A 24,442-nucleotide genomic window follows, 5' to 3' on the forward strand; every position below is an offset into this window, starting at 1 on the left:
GCAATTTATTTAGAACGGTGGCAAAATGCTCAGATCAAACTCCCGTAATACCCTGACAATTTCTGCAGCCTGTTGGCAACAGCCTATGTGCATATGAAGTAGGCCTAAATAAGTTTTATTTAAAAAAACATTACATCCAGAATGATTCCACTCCGCTTACCTCTGGGGAATGCAGGTTCTTGTATTCAGCTGATTAGGTGCCTGGTACAGATTCTCACATGTAAGTATTAAAGCAGCAGCAGTAGTACACACTTTTCAGCCTTACTCAGACTCCCCCCTCCCCAAAAAGTGTAATGGGGTATTTCTACCCTCTCCACGGTAAGCCGCCAAATTCCTCCGCTCGCACGCCAATGTATGTTTTGCATAAATAACCATTCGCAGCTTGCGTGCTGGGCAGAAATCATTCAATGGTTGCCGTACATCAAATGATTATTGAAGTGCTTGCAAATCTGCTGTGTACACACTTCTACATCTACTGTGTAAACAGATGAGATTTTGACTATATAGTCAAAATCTTATCTGGATCTCATGCAGATTGTATGAGTTTTATCCCAAGCGATCCAGATGCGTTCAAGATGCGCGCTCCCATATCTCAGCCAGAAAGTCTTGGCTGCCCTGTCTATATAGTGCAGATCTGCACTATATAGTCTAAATTGTATGCAGATAGTCTAAATTGTAATCTCATCTGGATCTCATGCAGATTGTACAAGTGTGTACACAGTCAGTCTCAGCTGATCTGTGGCACCCTTGTACTGGAAGAAGATGGGTAGCTGACATCCAGTGACGTCGGTTCTCGGCACCCGCATCACCAGCGAATTAGCATTGGAACCACCAAGAAACACTGGGTGCAACCCATGTTCGCCGCCCCATGCACCCTTCCGCACTGTTGCGTGCAAACTGCCCGGGGAATAATCAATTTGCCACTCCTGCTCTCACAAAAAGGCTGCACATGCATATAAATATTTATGCGCATGTGCACTAGCTAAACATCGAGTCATTAGGCCGTGTGAAAGCCTCAGACCAGTTTTTTCAACCCATGACTCTGCAAAAGGAGGTGATAGGCTGTCTCCCTGCATGATGTCACCAGCCACAATCAGGAAACAGGAAGCACATTGGAAGAGTGGTTTCCAGCCAGGATTTCTGCACTGCTCAGAGCACTCCTCAGCCCCTCCTTTATAGTGTATAACGTCATATGTGAGCCAGAAACTTGCATTCAAAATTACATCACACTGTTTTTTAGTGGGTGACCCGGGTTTAGTGTGAAAGGTACCAACCTGGTAATAAACCGGCTCCAACTTGCGATGTGAAAGAGGTTTAGCTGGCTGAGGCCCAGTTTGGAAACATTTTCAAATACCGGGTCAGAGCAGGGTTTGTGATGTGAAGGTCGTAGAGGTCTCATCTGACCTGGGTTACCTTCTATATATACAGTTACAAGTGGGTGCGCAGTGTTTATATTATGCCTATCCTTCCTGCCCTCACATATTGCCCGCTCTACCACAGAGCTTCCCTCTCTCAGATCCTGTTAGAATGTAGTCATCATAAACTTCACTCCCCTGCTGAGTACACATAGGCATTATATTGTGAGCCTGTCGGTGGGTATGTACACCTGATAGGTCTGTGAACTGTGTTGTTAACCCCTTCCCGACATTTGACGTACATTTACGTCATGGCCGGGATGTACTTCCCGACACATGGCATAAATGTACGTCATGACTTTAAAGTGTCACTGCGTCTAGAGACGCAGTGACAGAGGGACGATGTCTGCTGTCCCTGACAGCAGACATGTCCCTGCATGCCCAGGGGGGGCTGCGATGCCGCCCCCCCGTCGGCGATCGCTGTGATTGGCTGTTCAGTGTGAACAGCCATTCACAGCGTTTTCCTGTGTTACCAGCGAATCAGACGCTCGGTAACACAGGTGTCAATCACCGCCGGGCGTCACGGGGCATGAGGGGGTCATCGGTGACGATGACACCTCACCCCACCCTCACCCCACCTGCCCCCAAGGCTGTGATTGGTCCGTCGGACCGACAGCCAATCACAGCCAAGGCGAGACATTTAAACTAACGGTGACTGCGCTGCAGACGCCATTCCGGTCTGGAATTGCGTGCAGAGCGGTCACCGTGCCTATCTGCCGTGATACTGACCTGATCCTTGCTAATACTTACCTGATCCTTGCAAATACCTTACCTGATCACCTGATCACTGCTTGTAGCGTGCTGGATGCTTCCTGGATCTGACTTCTTGTGACTTCCTGCTGCTGCTGCAGTGTGATAGAGAGATAGAGAGATAGAGAGAGATAGAGAGAGATAGAGAGATAGTGACAGAGAGAGCTATATTTTGTGTCTGCTACCCCCCCTTTTTGGGGGTGCAGGGGTTTTTTATATATATATATATAACTGTCAGTGCTGCTGCTGCAGTGTCATAGAGTGATAGATAGTGAGAGATAGAGAGATTTGTGTCTGCTACCCCCCCTTTTTGGGGGTGCAGGTTTTTTTTTATATATATATAACTGTCAGTGCTGCTGCTGCTGCAGTGTCATAGAGTGATAGATAGTGATAGATAGTGAGAGATAGAGAGATAGAGAGAGATAGTGACAGAGAGTGATAGAGAGTGTATATTTTGTGTCTGCTACCCCCCCTTTTTGGGGGTGCAGGTTTTTTTTTTATATATATAACTGTCAGTGCTGCTGCTGCAGTGTCCTAGAGTGATAGATAGTGATAGATAGTGAGAGATAGAGAGATAGAGAGAGATAGTGACAGAGAGTGATAGAGAGTGTATATTTTGTGTCTGCTACCCCCCATTTTTGGGGGTGCAGGTTTTTTTTTTATATATATAACTGTCAGTGCTGCTGCTGCAGTGTCCTAGAGTGATAGATAGTGATAGATAGAGAGAGATAGTGACAGAGAGTGATAGAGAGTGTATATTTTGTGTCTGCTACCCCCCCTTTTTGGGGGTGCAGGTTTTTTTTTTATATATATAACTGTCAGTGCTGCTGCTGCAGTGTCCTAGAGTGATAGATAGTGATAGATAGTGAGAGATAGAGAGAGATAGTGACAGAGAGTGATAGAGAGTGTATATTTTGTGTCTGCTACCCCCCCTTTTGTGCTGATCAGTATATCTGAGCTGATCAGCAACTTTTTGGGGGCGCAGGGTTTTTTTTTTTTTATATATATACCTGTCAGTTGCTGCCAGTTGCACTGTCAGTTGCACCAAAGGTTGTGCACCTGCTGCCCCTCACTGGTAATCAGTGTCGCATCAGTGATCACCTTTTTTTTTTTTTGAGGGTGCTGTGGGGTCTTTTTTTAATTTTTTTTTTACACACACTGTGATTTTGTGGGTGTCCTGTGGCCACTGTGCGCTGATCAGTGACGTACATCACTGATCAGCTTTTTCGGCACAGGGTTGATCTATTTTTTTTTTTTTTTGATCAAATTCCTGTTGCCTTTGAGCGCTATTCAGTGACGAACGTTACTGACCAACATCTGTGCTCAATTTTTGGCGCAGGACCTTTTATTTATTTTTTTTTAACCCCTTCAATTTTTTTTTTTTTTTAACCCCTTCAATTTTTTTTTTTTTTATTGGGATCAAATTCCTGTATAAAGTATTTTTTTTTTCTGCACTACATACACACTACACACTACATACCCCCCCGGGTTGAAATAAAGTTTGTACCCCCCCTACACTATACACGTGTTGAAACATTTCACTACCAGAAACACAAAAATAAAAATGGCATCCCAAATGTCATCCCAAATGTCATCCCAAATGTCATCCCAGTCATCCAGAAGAATGTATTCAGCGGAGGAGGCATATGCCATGCTTGCCTCTGACTCTGACACAGCCAGTGATGCAAGCGGGGAATTTGAAGGATTTGTCTTAAGCTCCTCTTCCTCCTCTGGTGATGAGGGACCCCCTTAAAGACGCCCCCGTAGAGCAGCTGAGACCCCCCCCCAATAATTGATCTTGTATGGACCCCACCACCAGACAATTTTGAGCCCCAGGTTCCTGAGTTTTTGGCCATGCCAGGAATCCAATTTGATTCCACAGGTCTCAGAGAAATTGACTTTTTCAAATTATTTTTCTCTGATGATTTCATAAATTTAATGGTGGACCAAACTAATTTATATGCCCAGCAGTTTATTGCTCAAAACCCCACATCATCATTTGCTAGGTGGACCCCTGTAGATGCAGTAGAGATGATGACGTTTTGGGGTCTGGTGTTTCATATGGGCATAGTAAAAAAGCCAGAAATTAGGCAATATTGGAGTACAGATGTTCTGTACAGCACCCCATTTTACCGTATGGCCATGACCCGGGCTCGATTATAGACGATCCTTAAATTTTTGCATTACAACGATAATGCACAGTGCCCACCCAGAGATGATCCCACCTTTGACCGGCTATTCAAAGTCAGGCCGGTCATTGATCATTTCAGTGCCAAATTTGCAGAGATGTACATCCCTGAAAAATTTATTTGTATTGACGAGTCCCTTATACATTTTAAAGGAAGGGTTAAATTCCGCCAGTACCTTCCCAGTAAGAGGGCAAGGTATGGCATAAAAATGTATAAGCTGTGTGAAAGCACCTCAGGGTACACCCACATGTTTAGGGTATATGAAGGGAAGGATTCAAGAATTGAACCGCCAGAATGCCCCCCCTCCCTCGTAGGTGTTAGTGGAAAAATTGTCTGGGATTTAGTGCACCCCTTCCTGGATAAAGGTTATCACCTCTATGTGGATAACTTTTACACTAGCATCCCCCTGTTTAAGGCCCTTGGTTCAAGAGGTACAGCAGCTTGCGGTACTGTGCGCAAGAACCAAAGAGGCCTCCCAAAAACGCACATTGCCCAAGTAATGAGAAGGGGTGAAAGCAGGGGAATATGCACCGAAAATATGTTGTTGGTCAAATATAAGGACAAGAGGGATGTCCTTATACTGACAACAATTCACGGAGACAGTACCACCTCTGTCCCTGTACGAGGTACCAGTACCCACACCTCAAAACCTAATTGTATCCTGGATTACAATAGGTACATGGGCGGAGTGGATCTTTCAGATCAGGTACTGAAGCCGTACAGTGCCCTGCGGAAAACAAAAATCTGGTACAAGAAGCTGGCCGTGTATATCATCCAGATGGCACTGTATAACGCTTACGTGCTATTCCGTTCTACCGGCCAGAGGGGGACATTTATGCACTTTCAAGAGGAAGTCATAAAGGGCCTAATATTTGGGAACCAGCAGGCAGAGGGCCCCAGTACTTCTAGTACTGGCCCCCGTATTGTACCAGGGCAGCATTTTCCTGATGAAATCCCCTCCACTGGAAAAAAGGGCAGGACACAAAAAAGGTGCAAAGTTTGCTATAAAAAGGGAATAAGAAAGCAAACTATTTTCCAGTGTGACACTTGCCCCGACAAACCCGGCCTATGTATAAAGGAGTGTTTTAAAATATACCACACATCTATGGATTATTAGGTTCATAATTTCACCGTGCTTCGGGGGTCTTGCTAATGCCACATAGCACCCACCATTCATTCCACCAGAATCTGAGCCGCAAAATCCAAAAATCACTCCTTCCCTTCTGAGTCCTGCCATGCACCCAACTGGTATTTTTCGGTCACACGTGAGGCATTGCCGTACTCGGGAGAAATTGGGGCACAGATTTTGGGGTGCTTTTTCTCCTTTATACCTTCTGAAAATGAAAAATTTTGAGCCAGAACTGCATTTTTGTGTAAAAAAATGTAATTTTTCATTTTCACTGCCCAGTTGTATCAAAATTGGTGAAACCCCTGGGGGTTTGAAATGTACACTATACCCCTAGATGAATTCCCTGAGGGGTGTAGTTTGCAAAATGGGGTCACTTGTGGGGGGGTTCCACTGTATTGGTGCTTTGGGGGTCTTGCTAATGCGACATAGCACCCACCAACATTCCACCAGAATTTGTGCTGCAAAATCCAAATATCACTCCTTCCCTTCTGAGTCCTGCCACTTTTTGGTCACACATGAGGCATTGCCGTACTCGGGAGAAATTGGGGCACAGATTTTGGGGTGCTTTTTCTCCTTCATATCTTCTGAAAATGAAAAATTTTGAGCCAGAACTGCATTTTTGTGTAAAAAAATGTAATTTTTCATTTTCACTGCCCAGTTGTATCAAAATTGGTGAAACCCCTGGGGGTTTGAAATGTACACTATACCCCTAGATGAATTCCCTGAGGGGTGTAGTTTGCAAAATGGGGTCACTTGTGGGGGGGTTCCACTGTATTGGTGCTTTGGGGGTCTTGCTAATGCGACATAGCACCCACCAACATTCCACCAGAATTTGTGCTGCAAAATCCAAATATCACTCCTTCCCTTCTGAGTCCTGCCACTTTTTGGTCACACATGAGGCATTGCCGTACTCGGGAGAAATTGGGGCACAGATTTTGGGGTGCTTTTTCTCCTTCATACCTTCTGAAAATGAAAAATTTTGAGCCAGAACTGCATTTTTGTGTAAAAAAATGTAATTTTTCATTTTCACTGCCCAGTTGTATCAAAATTGGTGAAACCCCTGAGGGTTTGAAATGTACACTATACCCCTAGATGAATTCCCTGAGGGGTGTAGTTTGCAAAATGGGGTCACTTGTGGGGGGGTTCCACTGTATTGGTGCTTGGGGGGTCTTGCTAATGCGACATAGCACCCACCAACATTCCACCAGAATCTGAGCTGCAAAATCCAAAAATCACTCCTTCCCTTCTGAGTCCTGCCATGCACCCAAATGGTATTTTTTGGTCACATGTGAGGCATTGCCGTACTGGGGAGAAATTGGGGCACAGATTTTGGGGTGCTTTGTCTCCTTCATTCCTTGTGAAAATGAAAATTTTTGAGCCAGAACTGCATTTTTGTGTAAAAAAATTTAATTTTTTTATTTTCACTGCCCAGTTGTATCAAAATTGGTGAAACCCCTGGGGGTTTGAAATGTACACTATACCCCTAGATGAATTCACTGAGGGGTGTAGTTTGCAAAATGGGGTCACTTGTGGGGGGGTTCCACTGTATTGGTGCTTGGGGGGTCTTGCTAATGCGACATAGCACCCACCAACATTCCACCAGAATCTGAGCTGCAAAATCCAAAAATCACTCCTTCCCTTCTGAGTCCTGCCATGCACCCAAATGGTATTTTTTGGTCACATGTGAGGCATTGCCGTACTGGGGAGAAATTGGGGCACAGATTTTGGGGTGCTTTGTCTCCTTCATTCCTTGTGAAAATGAAAATTTTTGAGCCAGAACTGCATTTTTGTGTAAAAAATGTAATTTTTCATTTGCACAGCCCAGTTGTATCAAAATTGGTGAAACCCCTGGGGGTTTGAAATGTACACTATACCCCTAGATGAATTCCCTGAGGGGTGTAGTTTGCAAAATGGGGTCACGTGTGGGGGGGTTCCACTGTATTGGTGCTTGGGGGGTCTTGCTAATGCGACATAGCACCCACCAACATTCCACCAGAATCTGAGCTGCAAAATCCAAAAATCACTCCTTCCCTTCTGAGTCCTGCCATGCACCCAAATGGTATTTTTTGGTCACATGTGAGGCATTGCCGTACTCGGGAGAAATTGGGGCACAGATTTTGGGGTGCTTTTTCTCCTTCATACCTTCTGAAAATGAAAAATTTTGAGCCAGAACTGCATTTTTGTGTAAAAAAATGTAATTTTTCATTTTCACTGCCCAGTTGTATCAAAATTGGTGAAACCCCTGGGGGTTTGAAATGTACACTATACCCCTAGATGAATTCCCTGAGGGGTGTAGTTTGCAAAATTGGGTCACTTGTGGGGGGGTTCCACTGTATTGGTGCTTGGGGGGTCTTGCTAATGCGACATAGCACCCACCAAAATTCCACCAGAATCTGAGCTGCAAAATCCAAAAATCACTCCTTCCCTTCTGAGTCCTGCCATGCACCCAACTGGTATTTTTTGGTCACATGTGAGGCATTGCCGTACTCGGGAGAAATTGGGGCACAGATTTTGGGGTGCTTTTTCTCCTTCATACCTTCTGAAAATGAAAAATTTTGAGCCAGAACTGCATTTTTGTGTAAAAAAATGTAATTTTTCATTTTCACTGCCAAGTTGTATCAAAATTGGTGAAACCCCTGGGGGTTTGAAATGTACACTATACCCCTAGATGAATTCCCTGAGGGGTGTAGTTTGCAAAATGGGGTCACTTGTGGGAGGGTTCCACTGTATTGGTGCTTGGGGGGTCTTGCTAATGCAACATAGCACCCACCAACATTCCACCAGAATCTGAGCTGCAAAATCCAAAAATCACTCCTTCCTTTCTGAGTCCTGCCATGCACCCAAATGGTATTTTTTGGTCACATGTGAGGCATTGCCGTACTCGGGAGAAATTGGGGCACAGATTTTGGGGTGCTTTTTCTCCTTCATACCTTCTGAAAATGAAAAATTTTGAGCCAGAACTGCATTTTTGTGTAAAAAATTTAATTTTTCATTTTCACTGCCCAGTTGTACCACAATTGGTGAAACCCCTGGGGGTTTGAAATGTACACTATACCCCTAGATGAATTCCCTGAGGGGTGTAGTTTGCAAAATGGGGTCACTTGTGGGGGGGTTCCTAAATTTTAGCATCTTATGGTGCCTAGAAACCTACATGGTGCCTAAAAAATAATCTCATAAAAAGGAGGCTCCAAAATCAAGTAGGTGCTCCTTCTATTATGAAGCCTGTGGTTTGGTCAACGTGCAAACTAGGGCCACATATAGGATATTTATGAAAACAAAAGAATTGGGGGAATCAATTTTTAGTCACATTTCTCTAGTAAAATGTACTGTGTTCCTTAGAAAAATGTATTAAAATTGCAAAGCTGCAAAAAAAATGAAATTTTGAAATTTCACCTACACTTTGTTTTAATTCCTGTGAAACACCTAAAGGGTTAACAAACTTCCAAAATGCTTTTTTGAATACTGTGAGGGTGCAGTTTTTGAAATGGTATCATTTATGGGGGTGTCTCACATACAAGTCCCTCAAAGTCACATCAGAACTGAACTGGTCCCTAAAAAAATCAGTGTTTGAAATTTTCTTGAAAATTTGAGAATTTGCTATTCATATTGTAAGCCTCCTAGTGTCCAAAAAAATTAAAAGGAAGTTGAATGTACTAGATATTGTCGAATTATTACAACCATTATTGTACAGATATTTGATGTCTCAAAGTGGTCTGTTTTCTATGTAACATGTTTAATGTGCCGACTCCTAATAAAAACATTTTGGAAAAAAAAAAGAAAAAAAAAAAAAAAGGAAGTTGAAATAATGATGGAAACATAAAGTAGACATATGGTCTATGTTAGTTATTAACTATTTTGAGTGGTATGATTATTTGTCTCACAAGCAGAAAATTTAACATTTTGCAAATTGCTAAATTTTCCATTTTTTTACGACATTTTGGTATTTTTCACAAAAAAACACAGACTGTATCGACCCAAATTTACCACTAATTTGAAGTACAATGTGTCACGAAAAAACAATCTCAAAATCACTGGGATAAGTAAAAGCAAAAAAAAGTTATCCCCACTTAAGTGATACATGTCAGATTTGAAAAAAAGGGCTCTGTCAGGAACGCAAAAACTGGCTCTGTCAGGAAGGGGTTAACAGACTTATTGCATTGGCTGTGCAGCACAGCCAATGGACAATATATTGGCACATCTGGCTGTATGTACAGAAAGCACGCTGACCGACCATACACTTGCTGCAGGAGCTGACGTCACTTCTGGGTAGACTAATTTAATTGCCCTCCCAGCTGGACAAGAGGACAGACACATCAAGCAGCCAATCCATTTTTCAAACCTGTTCACAGTCAGAAACCAGTGGAAGGAGATTGGTTTTGGATTTTCCAAGACAGATTCCTCCTAACCCCCATTTTTTCTGTCTAATAATGACTCCATTAAATCTTTCTTTCAGTATACAATTACCCAATAATGTTTACTAAACAGAAAAGTTTAAACCTAAAAGTATGTGCGTAGGTGATGCGGGAAAAAAAAATTGGCTCAAATTCTTTACAAGACACATGCTTGGAAATAACAAGCAAAAAAAGTGTATTTGTGCACATGAAATGTTTCTAAGACATATATGCTTGCTACATAGGCAACATATATATATATATAACAAATTCACCAAGAAGTCCTCATCTTCCCCATAGCAGAAAAAGACACTACTCAAACAGCCTAAAGTTCAGTTCTGCATCAGTGTGTTGATGTGTATTATTTATGTGTAACAGTAGTTGGAGAACTGCATCATTAATCTCTATTGTGTAGCCACAACCCATGTGTGACAAACAGTTATACTTCTAGTGCCCCCTAAATTGTCAAAACATTAATGACATAGTCAGTACTTAATTTCTTTATTTATAGATTTCAGGAATAACAAAACATCCCATTATCTAAAGGGGCAATTTTTCTGCTGTCAAGATCTCCCATGGAGAGCACATACACACGCAGAGATTTGTGCTAAGCAATTTTGCTTAAGCAAAAAAAGGCAGGGTAGTGGTTCCGAATTAAAGATTGCGATCAGTATCTCTCATTCTGTACACACAGACAGATTGTCAGTCAATTTGCTACGATTGTGACTGCATGCACACAGAGAGATATTTGCTTACTTTCTAAGCAATCTGGTCAGATGGCTTAGAAAATAGCACAAATTTGCTCCATGTGTATACCCCTTTAGTGTTATTTTCTTTCTCCATCTTGATTCTCTACGCGTGATGCTTCATTTTTTAATAGATTGTGCAGTTTTCTTTTTCCACCCACAGGATTGTGGGTATCTACTTGTAATTGCTCTGCTGGCATTCCCTTCTAAGGAACAAGTTAATGTACAGCATACACATTTATAAATACAGACAATGACCACATCAATACAGAGAAGTAAAGTGCACCAAGAATGTCACAAATACCTAGCTAGCACAGAAGGAAATCTGGAATATAGTTGCTCTTTAAAGTGACAGCATTAATATAAATGGTTGTTTTAGCATGACTGAGGTTACAAAATGCTCCATTTGTGTGCCAGCCTCAGGCACAGCCCTGCTCAGTCCGTGAGGTAGCTGCGTTGTGCTAGAGGAGTGCCTTTTGCTGTAGATGTCTCTATTACTTAGTCTGTGTTATGCAGAGATACTACTTAGAGACATACAGATTAATGAGTACAGTTGATCCTGAAGGCTGGCGTGTTGCATGCTGCACAGTACATTGAGGTTTGTTTAGTCTTCTTAGTAATGGCACTGTTATTGTGATGCTAGAGACTGCAGGCCTATAAATAGACCTGTGACACCCATACAGCAGGGAACAAGCACTCATGGGCTGATATGCGCTTCTATGCACTTAACTCACTGCTAAATCCAAATATTTACAGACACTGGAGGACGCCTCTGATATCTACTTCCCTAGTAGGACAGAGATAAAGAGGAAGGAGTCATTTCCAAAAGGGAGCTGCTTATCTCATCACTCTTGTTTATAGGAACCATCATGACAGAATTCCTGTCAGATCCACAGGCTGGAAATACCACTTGTGCTAAGTACCTGCACATTGTGTGGAGTAGCCAGTGTCACAGAGACGGGATTTCTTGTTTCACTAGTGTATAAATAACATTTTATGCTTTCTGACATAATCACACTTTACTGCCAGCTATTTTCTCTTTGGTCAGGGGTGGGATACGTTGGTCTATTATTTTGCATAGAGTGCTTAATATTATTATTTATCAACATTTATATAGCGCACAAATTCCACAGAGCTTTTACAGATACTATTTGACCAGTCACATCAGTCCCTGCCCCAGTGGAGTTTACAATCTGTGTTCCTTGCCATATGTACGGACATTGATGATTATTATCATAATTTTTATAGTACTTTTCTCCAAAAGGAGATACCCGAAAGCAAGAATGAAGTGTGACATGCAATAAAGATCATGGGCCAGATGTATCAATCTTCAAAAAGTTATAAAGTGGAGAGTGATAAACAACCAATCCATTCTTACTTGTAATTCTTGGAGCATGTTAGGAGCTGATTGGCTGGCTGTTTATTAGTCTCCATTTTATCACTTTTTGAAGCTTGATACATCTAGCCCCATGAGAGAGGTCCCGCTTAGTCATCAGTAGCAGGCATTGTTCATCCTTCCCATTAAGTTAAGCAAGGAAGCCATTTTGGCGGCCCTACAAAGGTTTCACCGGATAGGCAATGTCTGGAAGCAATGACATTAAATGGGGAATGCTACAGATTACTAAAGCGAAATATGAAGATCAAAAGCAAGATTTTACCGAATCTTCGGATCCACACGATTGTTCACCCTACTCCTAAGAAGAGCCAGACAAGGAAGCAGTCTTGATCCACACTTAATAGGTTACATTGGGCGAGAGGAGCGGTATTTAGGTATTTGATGCAGAATGGTGAAATATGGATTAGCAAAGCAGAATACAGTACAAGATACTTACGGTTCATTAAATTCACGGACATAAACATCGAACACACAATTTAGGTTACAGTGTACTAGTTAATCAATATATGGACACAATTGGCCATACAAAGCGATGAAGAAGACAATCCCTAAGTTACTCAGTGTTATTGATCTTGCCTATTAAGGGAGCAAGTGAGGTAGCCTTCTTGAGCATGTTGCATAGGTTACAGTGAATGGAATGAGTTATTAGTGGTGTGATATGCATTGGGGAATAATATAATATAAGGTATAGCAGACAGGAAGTTGCCAGGGCTATGGTGATTTGGAGATCTGTATGCTGCTTGTGCCTTACTAGCGAAGGTGGTGTGGAACCATATATGGGGCACAGTGTTGCTGGTATGGTGCATGGGTCTTGCTGGTGTAGCTGCTTCTATTAAACTTGGTCTTGGTGGTACTAAAGTCTTTAGTGAATGTAGAATCCAAGGTGTGCTTATGAGAGGCCCTTTGTAGGCCTACAATGGAATGGGGTAGACATTTTGGTGCCCTTTCTGGCACAGGGCACTAAAATGTCTGGCTACAGCACTCCCGTGCATCATGGTGGTTCCCTGATCTCTAGATTATATTTACAGTACACACATCACTCAGTACAAGTGCTATGGAGTCACGGAAGAATCTGCATGATCAGATACAAAGTCACTTTGGTAAGAGGTGCAGATTGGTAAGTTGTGCAGATTGAAAGACTGCTCACTGTGTCCCACTTGGCATTGCCACTGGGTGGGAAGGTAGAGCCCCACCCTCATTTTGCTAAGGCAGGTAGCATTAAGTGAGATTTTGAAAAAATGGATGCATGTCACAGGTTATTGGCTGATGGAAAAGTGTGTGCCAGTTTGCACTTTCATCATTGTACTGTACGTGATGTATAATTTGCACCTGTGTACGCATCACAGCAACAATAGCGGCTACTACAGTATATCTGTATACTGAGGTGACTGGGGCAGTGCTAGGTTATCATCTCATTTATATGATAGAATAACCTGTTCTAGTGACACCCACTCCCACAGCACTAACTTTGACAATTTTCTTTTTTTTAATGGTTTATGGTTTGCAAATCTATGTATGTCCCATCCCTGCTGTATTTCCACCCACATTATCCATAGCTCCACCCACTTCCTATTTTGTTATTAGGTGGATGAACTCTCTATTTGTTATTCTCCTATTGTAGATGTTCAGGACATGTTTAGTGGAGTTTGAGCTCTTAGGGGTAGGACATTTTGAATAGATTTTAAAGCGTAGCCTGGGAAGATCTGCTTTTCTCATATGAACTGTCCACGAACTGCTTGTAACGCCTCTACCTGTACTTCATTTTTTTATATATATATGTAATCCACACCCTAGCCCCAGAGAGTGTGGTTTATATGATCTAAAGGTTTTGTATATGGATCTTCCATTCCTTCTTTCATGGTCTAGATATTTTAACTATAGTTCTGGTTAAATGAACATTCTCCTTTAAACTATTTAAAAGGTTCTACTTAATTGTATTTAGCATATATTATAAGTTTTTTTGTAGTGACATAACTCTATTTTGTCCTACCTTGAAAGACTATAAGCAGATTTAGGGTGTTGTCTGTTCTTTGCCTGTGAGTTATCAGATTTCTGGATCTAACAAGCCCCCAGTGATGTACTCTGAATGATGTCATGCATATCTCATTGCCCCAAGCCATTATATTACTGTAGGAACATGGTCACTCCCCATTTAGTTTGACAGAAGAACTCTGGGAGTTAATTAATTTTTGGAAAAGAAAGCAAAGCAGTTGGACTGCATATAAGGCCCATACACACTAGGCAATTTTGAGCTTAAAGTAGAGCTACATTACACTCAAAATCATTTAGTGTGTATGGCTGAATGATGATGCGCCCTCCCACATAATCGCCGTCCGTCAGCCTGTTTAACATGGCATATGCAGGGGGCGACATCAGACTGTCACTGATTGCCAGTCTGGAGCCATTTGGGTTACGGGGAGGAGGTGACAACGTCCTCCATTTCTTAAAACGTATGCGCTTCTCAGGCATTGCAGTGGAGGGAAGAGGTTGATGGAAATTTCCTGTCCTCTGTGTAGAAAATGTGATGGTCTGCTTACATAACCCCATTCAGTGGCGTAACTATAGCTCCGCAGCCCCCGCGGTGGCGGGGGGGGCGCAGAGAAATTGGGGGCGCCGCCGGGGGGGCTGCGGGGCTATAGTTACCCGCAGTCTGCGTCTCGCCCGGCTCTCTGTCGGGACCTTCCTGACGTCACGGTCACGGCCGGCTCCTGCTGCAATGAAAACTGACAATTAGAAAATGGCTGCCCCCATACTGCAGACAGTTTTCTGTCTGCCGTATGGTGGCAGCCATTTTCTAAGAGTCCGTTTTCATTGTAGCAGCAGGAGCCGGCCGGGACCGTGACGTCAGGAAGGTCCCGACAGAGAGCCGGGCGAGAGGCAGACGGCAGGTTAGGTGCGGCAGGGGGGGGGGGCGCCCCCCTATGTGCGGCGGGGGGGCACTAAATAGTTAGTTACTCCCCTGACCCCATTGGTCAAACAGTTAGCCCAATGGTGGCTAAGGATCTCAGGACCTCGTTCGGATCAGTAATGCATGCAGGAGGTGGCACACATTCTGCACAATTACCATATTACAGGGCCAGTATGTCAACTCTGCACCCAACTCATGTCCATATAGCCTTTCATGTCCATTTACCATCTTTGGGATAACTTGCCTGTTGCAACTTTGCTGGTTAAAGCCATGAGGAAGTGTCTGACCCCCAGCCCTGTTACCCGGGACCGGACTGGTGACTATCTAGACTACATGCTTTTGAACTGATTGATACTCAGTTCTGATCCACCTCTTGGTAATTAGTACCTAGTCCCCCCACTTGTCTGGATTTTATGATTGTTTATGTATTGTATTGTGTGTTTTATGATTCTTTGTGTACATGTTAATAAAACAGGCTTCACTATTATAAGCCCTTCTCTGTTTACATGTACTGAAACATTTCACCCATCAGAGGAATTTGACTGGATACAGGTGGAACACCATTTATATGGAAGTATTATCTTTTGATTTCCCCCATTGCACTTTGTATTAGACCCACTCACCCTGGGCTTTTTTGGGCGCTGTTTGAAATTGGTATACCCTTTCTTTCTACCATTGTGAAATTTGAAGGATTTTGGGATTGTCCTTCCATACCGATTTCTGTAGCGACCTCTGGCGCAGAACCCTTAAGTTTTACTCCTGTTTTTGTGGTTAAAGCCATGAGGACTGTTCCTGATTAATTAATTACTTTGAACTGATTCAGGGTTAGAACCAATACACAAAAAAATTGTGGAAAACAGGATTGGTGGGGTCCTGCAGTAATACTGTTTTGCATGCAGTAAAAGAACGGCCAGCTGTCCCAGCTTTGATATGGTACATACCTATACCATTTTTTTCACAATCAGACCAAGTTTATGATTCAGTGATCAAGCAATCTTTGGAATATAAGATTTCTAGTGTGCACACTAGTGATTTATTGTCCAGATCCCCAAAAATATCTGTCTTATACTGGCTGCACACTAGCCGTTTCCCGCGTATCCCCAAGTATAGATAGCTATATACTGTAGGCGTTGCCATGGGGGAATGATATTGACCATGAGCTGCGAGTGCATGATTACCGATATTGACTGTACACATTGGATGATATATACGCAATATAGTCCATATAGATGACGATATTTTGTCCAGTGTGTACCCAACTTAAAAGCTTGTCACAATCTTGATGTTTTTAAACTACGGGCAGAAATATTGGACAGGTGAAAGGCATACACACTTCACATTTTGCAGAATATAGTTTCATCAAATGTCATGCAAGAGGTCACATCCAGTCATCTGATCCGGCTGCTTTTGGAATGATAATTGGCCCCGGGAGCTGCGTATGAACTCTGATCGAGCAGACAAAAATCATCTGATTGTCCTGCTGGTTTTTTTCTTCTCCTTTTCCCTTAGTTTGAATTCTGTTCTTTCTATTTGTTCTTATTTGGAGGTTTTAGTTCACCTTATTCTGACCTCATTGCTCAGTACCCATTACAGTATATACAGTATATCTTGCACCATGTGGTCTAATGATCTTGGCGTGTTAAGGAAATGTATTGTTGCACAATATCAGTGACAACCATAGTGTTTGGAAGGCTCGGATACCCTCTTCTGTCTACTCTGCTACTACGGTAGGGATACTCTAAGTGCAGTATGCAATTAGCAGTCAGTAAACAATTTATAGTAAGCAATTTATAGGAAAAATATCAAAATTGTTATATTTAGGGACTTATTTATCATTTAATTTTTGGTACTACAAATTGAGTTTTCAGAATTGACCAAGAAATGCGATTTAGTCCTGGTGCTTGGCCCTAAAGCTAATGCCATCTGTTGATGACATTAACCATTGTAGCTTAGGCCACTTATTGCATCATTTTCTGGGAGAGGATTTGCAGTATATGTCCCTGGCTATTGCACAGGCCCAGTTGTACTGCAGGGTCCACAGCTTCAAAACACCTGTTCTTGTGATAATTCCATATTGCTGCAATAATTTTTAGAACCCAATAGTTAATAAATATGGCCAAATGGTAATTGTTGCTATTGCAATGCAGCATGCATTATTAAAAATGTATTTGTCTGTAGATATTTTGTCATGACTGCTGCAAAGTGGTGTAATTGGTAGTAGAGTATATAGCACCATCTATAGGTAGCTTGTAGGAACTACCGAAATTAGTCAAGTAAAGATTTTTAAGTATTATATTCATAATAAGGCATATATGACTTTTCTCACAATATAAAGGAATTATTTACATTTTGTGTTTTTTCTCGATACTGCTTAATATAATAGTGTGATCGTATTTACTTCCTGTGTTGCAGCTTTGTGCGTGACTCCCCGTCATATGACAACATCAGCAGCCGTAAACCGCAGTCACACAGCCGCCTGTCATCCATATCCCACACTGAAACAGACCAGCATGATTCCATCACCGAGGCCCGAGATGGTAGTCTGGACCGGTCCAGCATGGACCTGGATTCTACGGACGGCACAGAGAGCACACCTTCTTTTAATGAAGCCAAAGCAGATTTCTCTTTTGTGGATGTAAGTCTAAAACTAGATGATTAGGATGGCTTTTGAAAGGACATTTGTCTGTAATATAAAGGTAATGGAAAGGGTAAATGGTTGTTAGGTCATCACCATTAAGGTCGACATAGATTGGGTGACCACTGAAGGTTGACAGGCCTTAGATCGACGCAGACAAAAGGTCAACAGGGTAAAAAGGCTGACACAAGCATTACGTCGACATTGGGAAGGTTTCATACCCTACCATCCACTAGAGCATGGAGGGAGAGTATAATAGTACGCTTGGCACTGCTCGAAGCATGGCAAGCCATGCAAGGGGACACGATGCACCGATACGCTGTTCATGTCAACAAAAATAAAAAAGTGAAAAACCCATGTCGAACATTTGACTGTTTACCTTAGGCAAGTAGACATTTTGTGTGTCGACCTTCAGTGGTCGAATCAAGGTATGTCGATCTTAATTTGGTCGCCCTAATGACCCGCAATTATTTATTTATTTATTTACAGTTTCTTATATAGCGCAGCAGATTCCGTTGCGCTTTACAATTCAAACAAGTTGATATACAAGTCAGGGTGCATAGAAACAGTAAATGCGGTACTTATATGTTAGTTCGGCGCCCACTATAGTTAGTACGTTCATACCCCCGCTATCCATGTCGGCATGGAGTTGATTTTATATAGTGTGGCGAGCGCAGCGAGCCACCGAGCCCGAAGCGTGGCGAGCGGACGCGGAAAACTAAGCAAATGGCTTAGTGGGCGCCCAACTAACATCTATGTACCGTAAATGTTAACTATAGAATGCCCAGTGGGAATACCGGTATACATTTCTGATTGGGTTATCTGGAAAGAGACACATTTTCTGCAGATAAAGGAAATATACAGTATATAAACTAATAACCTAAGCCAGGTTTGCCAATAGGAATGCTCTGATCTACATCTCTTATTCCATGATTGTTATAATGTAGTCTAATTTATTATAATATACAATGATTTACCTAATAAGCATTTTTGTGGTTTTGCCATGATCTCTGTTTAGGTAAACATGTCACACTATTCCTGTGATGTGACAAGGATCATGCACACTGTGAAAGTGTAATGCTTGTAGTAGAAGCATCTAAGGCCTTAACATTATATATAAAGGGCTTAACATTATTTACTATGTGAAAACATAAGCAATGTTATGGAGCTTATATATCAGTTTTTGTCAACTGACTGAAGCCAGGGATGGAGAAAGAAGACTCATTTTTTTTAATGTTTCTTACGCAGCAAACATTAGTCTTAGACTCCACTGCACTCAAGAACAGAGTACAGCTAAGTCGGAGAAGCCAACGGCGAGCACCCAGCAACCAGTTACAACGTAGGAGTCGGCTGTTGCAGTCCAGTAGCCAGTTAGCTGTAATAGAGGATACAGACAACCCCTGGATGTTCACAGATTCCACAGGTAATGTTCCTGCCAGTGGTTCTATGTCGTACATGCAATGCATGTATGATGCCCGTGTTAGTAATGTCTGTACATGTATGCGTGCAATGCCTAAATTTGCATGTTTGAAGTGTATGTTGCATGTGTGTGTGTGTGTGCTCAAAGACTTTTCATGCAAGTGCGGTAATTCCTGCACATACATTTGTCCTCTGTGGGTGTGATAGAAGCCTTCATGTATGTCTGTGTGTGCATATGTACCATGCGTGTGCAGGCATGCTTAAGTGTTGTAAGTGTGTGAGGCCTATGTGTGTGTGTGTAGGCTGTGAATGTGTGTGTGTTGAGGCCTGTGTGTGTGTGTGTGTGTGTGTGTGTGTGTGTATGTGAGAGAGAGAGAGAGAGGTGTGTGTGTGTGTGTGTGTGTGTGAAACCTGCACATACATACATACATACATACATACATACATACTTTGCTGCATGTCCATGTGATGCCTTAGCCAGAAAACATATTGAGAAACAATTGTTTGCGGTGTCTCGTGAAACGATCTGCATCAGTAAGACACCTCGGAATATATTTACTAAAGGTCAATTTCAGACCAATTAAAAATCAGTATTAATTGATGTTGGTACTGTAAATGTGTATTCTAGCCCTTTTAAGTCCAAGATTTAAAAATAAATATAAAAAATCATCTGTGTGTTTTAGTCCTGGAAGCCCAACATCAATTAAGGTCCATCTGAAATCAACTTTTAGTATATATACTTGATGCCTTCATACATAAAACTCCCACTTGAACATTCCTGAGCACAGGCTGTACTATCTTTGTCTAGATGCATATGTGTAATGTGAACATTTTCTTTTCTTGGTATTTAGAAGAAAAACCTCAAAAGAAGGAGGACAAGGATGAAGAAGATGAAAAGCCCCAAAGGTCTTCAGTTCAGTCCCAGCGGATGCCAATGTTCCCTGGAATGGACCACTCTACTCTGGTGGTAAATTGATTGTCAGCTGTCACTCATACTGCAAATGCCATTATCACCTATATTGATGTGCTGCACATTAGGAAATGTTGCTGAAATTCCTAGGTTTTATTTTATTCACTTCATACTTCAATGGGCAGAGTAAATGTTATAGTCTAATTTAGCGTTCCTCTTAACCACTTAAGAGTGCTTAACAAATGCACTTAGTGTAGGTGACAGTCTCATTGGTGGAGAGGAGATTTTTTTGTCATGCTCCACAAGAGATGCTGTAGGACCTTCTCCAGGTCTCCTATGTGCCGCCACATTGTCAGGCTACTTGGAGTAATAATCTTATATCGGGTCGGACAATTATAAGAGTTGTACCACCTGATGTCAGAATACCATTGTTGTATCATAACCCCAATGTGCTTATATGGCTCCAGGGGATACAACTTGAACTCAGTGTGCTAAGGTCCGGCATCTCAGAATGTATCAACGAAATATGTTAATGTAACCTTAATGTAATTTTATTGCAAGCCCAATGTCTGTTCAAGCAAACTAGGTCTACTCTAGGTGGCCACAATATAGTTTAAGGACCCTAATATTGTTTTGAATTTAATATTTTAGAATAAGTGCCTTACTTTTACTACGGTACCTCAGACTGCACGTGACAGTTCTTCAATGAGAATCGTGAGACTGAACAATAGCACAGTTTTGAGAAGGTGCTGCTCGTCTAGACCTTCCAGACTAAAGGTGCCCATATAGCACCAGCGATAGCACCGTGCGATGCGCGCTCCCGCGGGCATCTCATCTCACAGTACAAAAAGTATGTGCTGCACATACTTTTTGTACTGCCCTCGGATCGCATTGCACGCAAATCACATGCAAACCGCATGCGATGCGATCCAGCCCATAACGGGTGCGATCATTGCACCGTGTATGGGCACCTTAAGTGCAAGATGTACTAAGCCTTGAAAACTGATAAAATGGAGAGTGATAAAACACCAACCAATCAGTTCCTACCTGTCATTTTAAACAAAGCCTGTGACATGGCAGTTAGCAGCTGATTGGCTGGTGGTATATTCACTTTCAATTTGTTTGATTATTCTAATCACTTTTCAAGCTTAGTGCATCTGGCCCTTAAATGAGGTCTACAACATTATGGCTGTGCTGTATTCTGCTACTCATGACATGTTTTTTGTTTGCGGTTTTTCTGTTTATGCCGGAGTTCCTTGTTTAACTATAACCATTATACTGTAGTTTGTGTACAATAATCAAAAAGCCAATTAATGTTGGTGTCTACATGTATGCATTTATCACCCTTTCCAAAACAGTTGTAGACTGTTATGTACAAATTAATGAAATACTTGTTAAGACCATGTTGCATGTAGTCTGTCCAGATTTCCCAGGTAAATTAACCTTTAACAATAGTCTATATGCTGATGTTGCATCTTTCAGCCTATATATATCATCCATACACATTTTGTATTCACATCACAAATCCTATCCTGTAGGATGATGTGGTGGTTATTGTGTGAGTAGCACACTTTGGGCCTGATTCAGAGTCTATTGTAGGTGCGCGCATGTGCAGAAGTGCGGGAATCGCAGATTAGCAATGTCGAACTTTTCAGTCAGGGTCTGAGTCAGGCCCTTTTTTGTAAAATGTGAGTGTCAACATTTCATTGCTTTGAAAAAGTTGTTTCAGCGTGTGTATGTGCAGCCTGCATTGGGATTTGCTGAATCCGTTTACTGCCAACACTGCCTCATGGAGATGGGTGTTAGAGCTGCTGTCCCATAACGATGTCTTATTTATTAACATAAATCATTTTTCTTACCTGTAAGTAGACATTGCTCCATATGAATGACTTAGTTTGCCAAGTGTAATGCTATGGCCATAACAACCTCAGACAATGAAGTACTAAACCTAGAGCCCTTGACCATTCTTTCCCAGAATGTAGTTTCAGAGCATAATCCCCTATCCACTGCCTCTTTCCTTTGCTATTACATGACAGCTGAGCTGCACTGAGCTGGGGATCTGATTACACTCCTTGTGAAGGTGCGTGAGAGCTGAAATCAAATGCTTACTGCTGAGAAACACTATCTGACATTAGAGCAGGCTTTCTCAAACTATTTTGCTCTGGGATCACATAAAACAATAAAAATTATTACAGGAACCCATCAAATTATAGCACAATGGCCGCCACACTTGTGCTCAACAGAATGCTCATGCACGACAGCATTGCAAAGGCACAAAACAAGTAAAATGACCAATAATACGATCACTTAATTTCTTATACAATTGCAAAGATAAGCACTTTTTAAAGTCATTGCCCTGCATGTGTTTAAAATATTCATGTGAATGTTATACTTGCTGTGAAGGCTTTGGGGATAGCAAGGAGGCAGTGGGTGACGACAGGAGGAGGCAGAGGATGGCTGGAAGCCTGCCTGATGACTCCTCAGATCTTTAATACCCCTTTCACACCGCAGAAAAAATCCCCCCCCCCCCCGACGTGCCGCCGATCCGTCCCGCCCCTTGCTGTGAGCAGCAAACAGTGCAAATGGCGGGTTGATCCCGGGATGAACCCAATGTGGAAGGGGTATAAGCGAGTGAGTCTGAAGTAGCAGAGCGAACAATCCTACTGGTTTCTCAGTCTGTTTGGATCACTGACTGATAAATCATAAGCCTTTAACAGTCAGTAACATGGTGTTGCGACCCATTTTCAAATCAGGGCCTGCAGTTTCAGAACTGCTGCATTAGAGCCATGTACAGTAACTGTCCCACACAGAGTGCAATGAAAACTGGGTAGGATGATACTGTGGGACAAATACTCAACTTTGTTATTGATAGATGGATGAATACGTGGCAAAAATATTGTCACGTTTTTGTATGATTGTTGCTAAAGTACTGGCTAGGAGGAAGACTAAAGGTATGTACAAATGGGCAGATCTGGCGGCCGTGGTTATTAATTTGATATTGGCTGCTGATGGGGTGCTAGCATCGGCTGGCAGGAAGGAAGGAACGGCCAGGAGATGCATTGGCAGCTTAGTCCTCATCCCGAGATAGTACAGTCTATTTCTACTTTAGATTCCCATGCTCCGGGGGGCACGCATCGGAATGTAATTGGTATCGGGCATGGCAAAAAACTCTGCGATTTGCACTAACTTGCTATCGATTTCTCTTTCAATGGTCCTGGTGACACAGCTCAACACTGGGATGTAGGAGGGTCCGAAGGAGCCAGGCACCTATCCTAAAGCTTTAGAGGGTAGGCTCCTCCCCTACTGCATCCCTGGACTCTCCAGTTCGTGTTAGGTGCCCACTGGAGTGGGTGCTATTCTAAAGGGCTGCAGGAGCAGCCGAAGAATTAGAGTAGTTAGGGGATTTTTATTGTTTTATTAACTTTCACCCTAGCTAGGTAGGCACAGTGTGAGGATTCTCATAGTGAATCCTCACACTGCTTGCGCAGCAGGAGCTGACAGAAGCGCGTCCTGTCAGCTCACTGTGCACAAGGGAGACACTGTCTGGTCCCCCTGTGCAGCGCTTATAGCCTTTTCTAAAAGGCTGCCTGGGCTCCGGAGTACCCTGAAACCGGCTCCACGTTTAGGTGGGGATCATGGGGGACAGGCGCTCCGTGATGGCGGCGGCCATTTTATGCGGAGCTTACACGCTGAGCTCCTAGATGAGAGGACAGCAGCGTTGTGACAGGCATGTTCCAAGTGATCCCCATTTGAGGGGGAGACACTGGAACTAGGAAATCCTACCTAAGGAGCGGCTTGCTGGGGGTGGTTGGCGCCAAAAGGTCACGGACCCCGCAGCAGCAGGGACCTGTGGTCTCTTCCTTCACTCTGACTTTGGCGCCTTTCAGAACGCTTGCAGCGGAGCTGAGCTGGCTTACTGATCCTGGCAGAGTGACTTGGATTTCCTGGGCATCGCTTCCCCGCAGTTGAAACCAACAGACAGATAAGTGATTGGGTGCATTGCCTCTGTATAAACGCTTGTACATTGTTTGCACTGTGTATACTGATAGATATACATTTATCACTTGCATCATGTCTGAGCATCAGGCTGTGGTTTTGGGGGAGGGAGCCCTTAATGCACTGAGCGCGTGCAATGTTTGCACACAAAAGTTTGTCCCTGAGCAGATGGCCAAGGGGGGCTTATGTATTACTTGCGCTGATGTGAGACCCATGGGCAGTGATCCCCATAGGGCAGAGCATATGGAACCTGCGTGGGCCAGGGCCCTAGGCAGGTCAGTAAACGCTTTGGTGCAGCTTTTGGACAGGCAGAGTGATGGGCTGGTAGAATCACAGAGACCTATGCCATCATCTCAGCAGTCGTCTGGCTCCTTGCCTCTTACCCAGGCAGATCCTGCACTTATCCAGGTGATGCAGGATACTGCAAAAGGGATTAACAGGTTCAGTGAAATGCTGGACAAAATGGATGAAAATGTGGCAGGGACCCCTAGAAGGTCTTATGCTTTAACTACTGTGGTAGATGAAGAGGAAGGAGAGTATACTGACATCCCCTGGGAT

At 42.8% G+C, this 24,442-nt stretch overlaps 1 protein-coding gene across 1 annotated transcript in view; it reads left to right on the forward strand.

The window, feature by feature from the left end:
• The window catches only part of KIAA1671 (KIAA1671 ortholog), a 195,310-nt gene that overhangs the window by 158,340 nt on the left and 12,528 nt on the right, over positions 1-24,442 (forward strand). The window contains exons 7-9 of the mRNA XM_083146381.1: positions 17,337-17,559; positions 18,808-18,982; positions 19,830-19,945. Of these exons, the coding sequence (XP_083002507.1) occupies positions 17,337-17,559; positions 18,808-18,982; positions 19,830-19,945 (514 nt within the window). The remainder of the gene's footprint in view (positions 1-17,336; positions 17,560-18,807; positions 18,983-19,829; positions 19,946-24,442) is intronic.

This window comes from Crinia signifera, chromosome 1, assembly GCF_055691185.1.
Source record: "Crinia signifera chromosome 1, ASM5569118v1, whole genome shotgun sequence".
Classification (NCBI taxonomy): domain Eukaryota; kingdom Metazoa; phylum Chordata; class Amphibia; order Anura; family Myobatrachidae; genus Crinia; species Crinia signifera.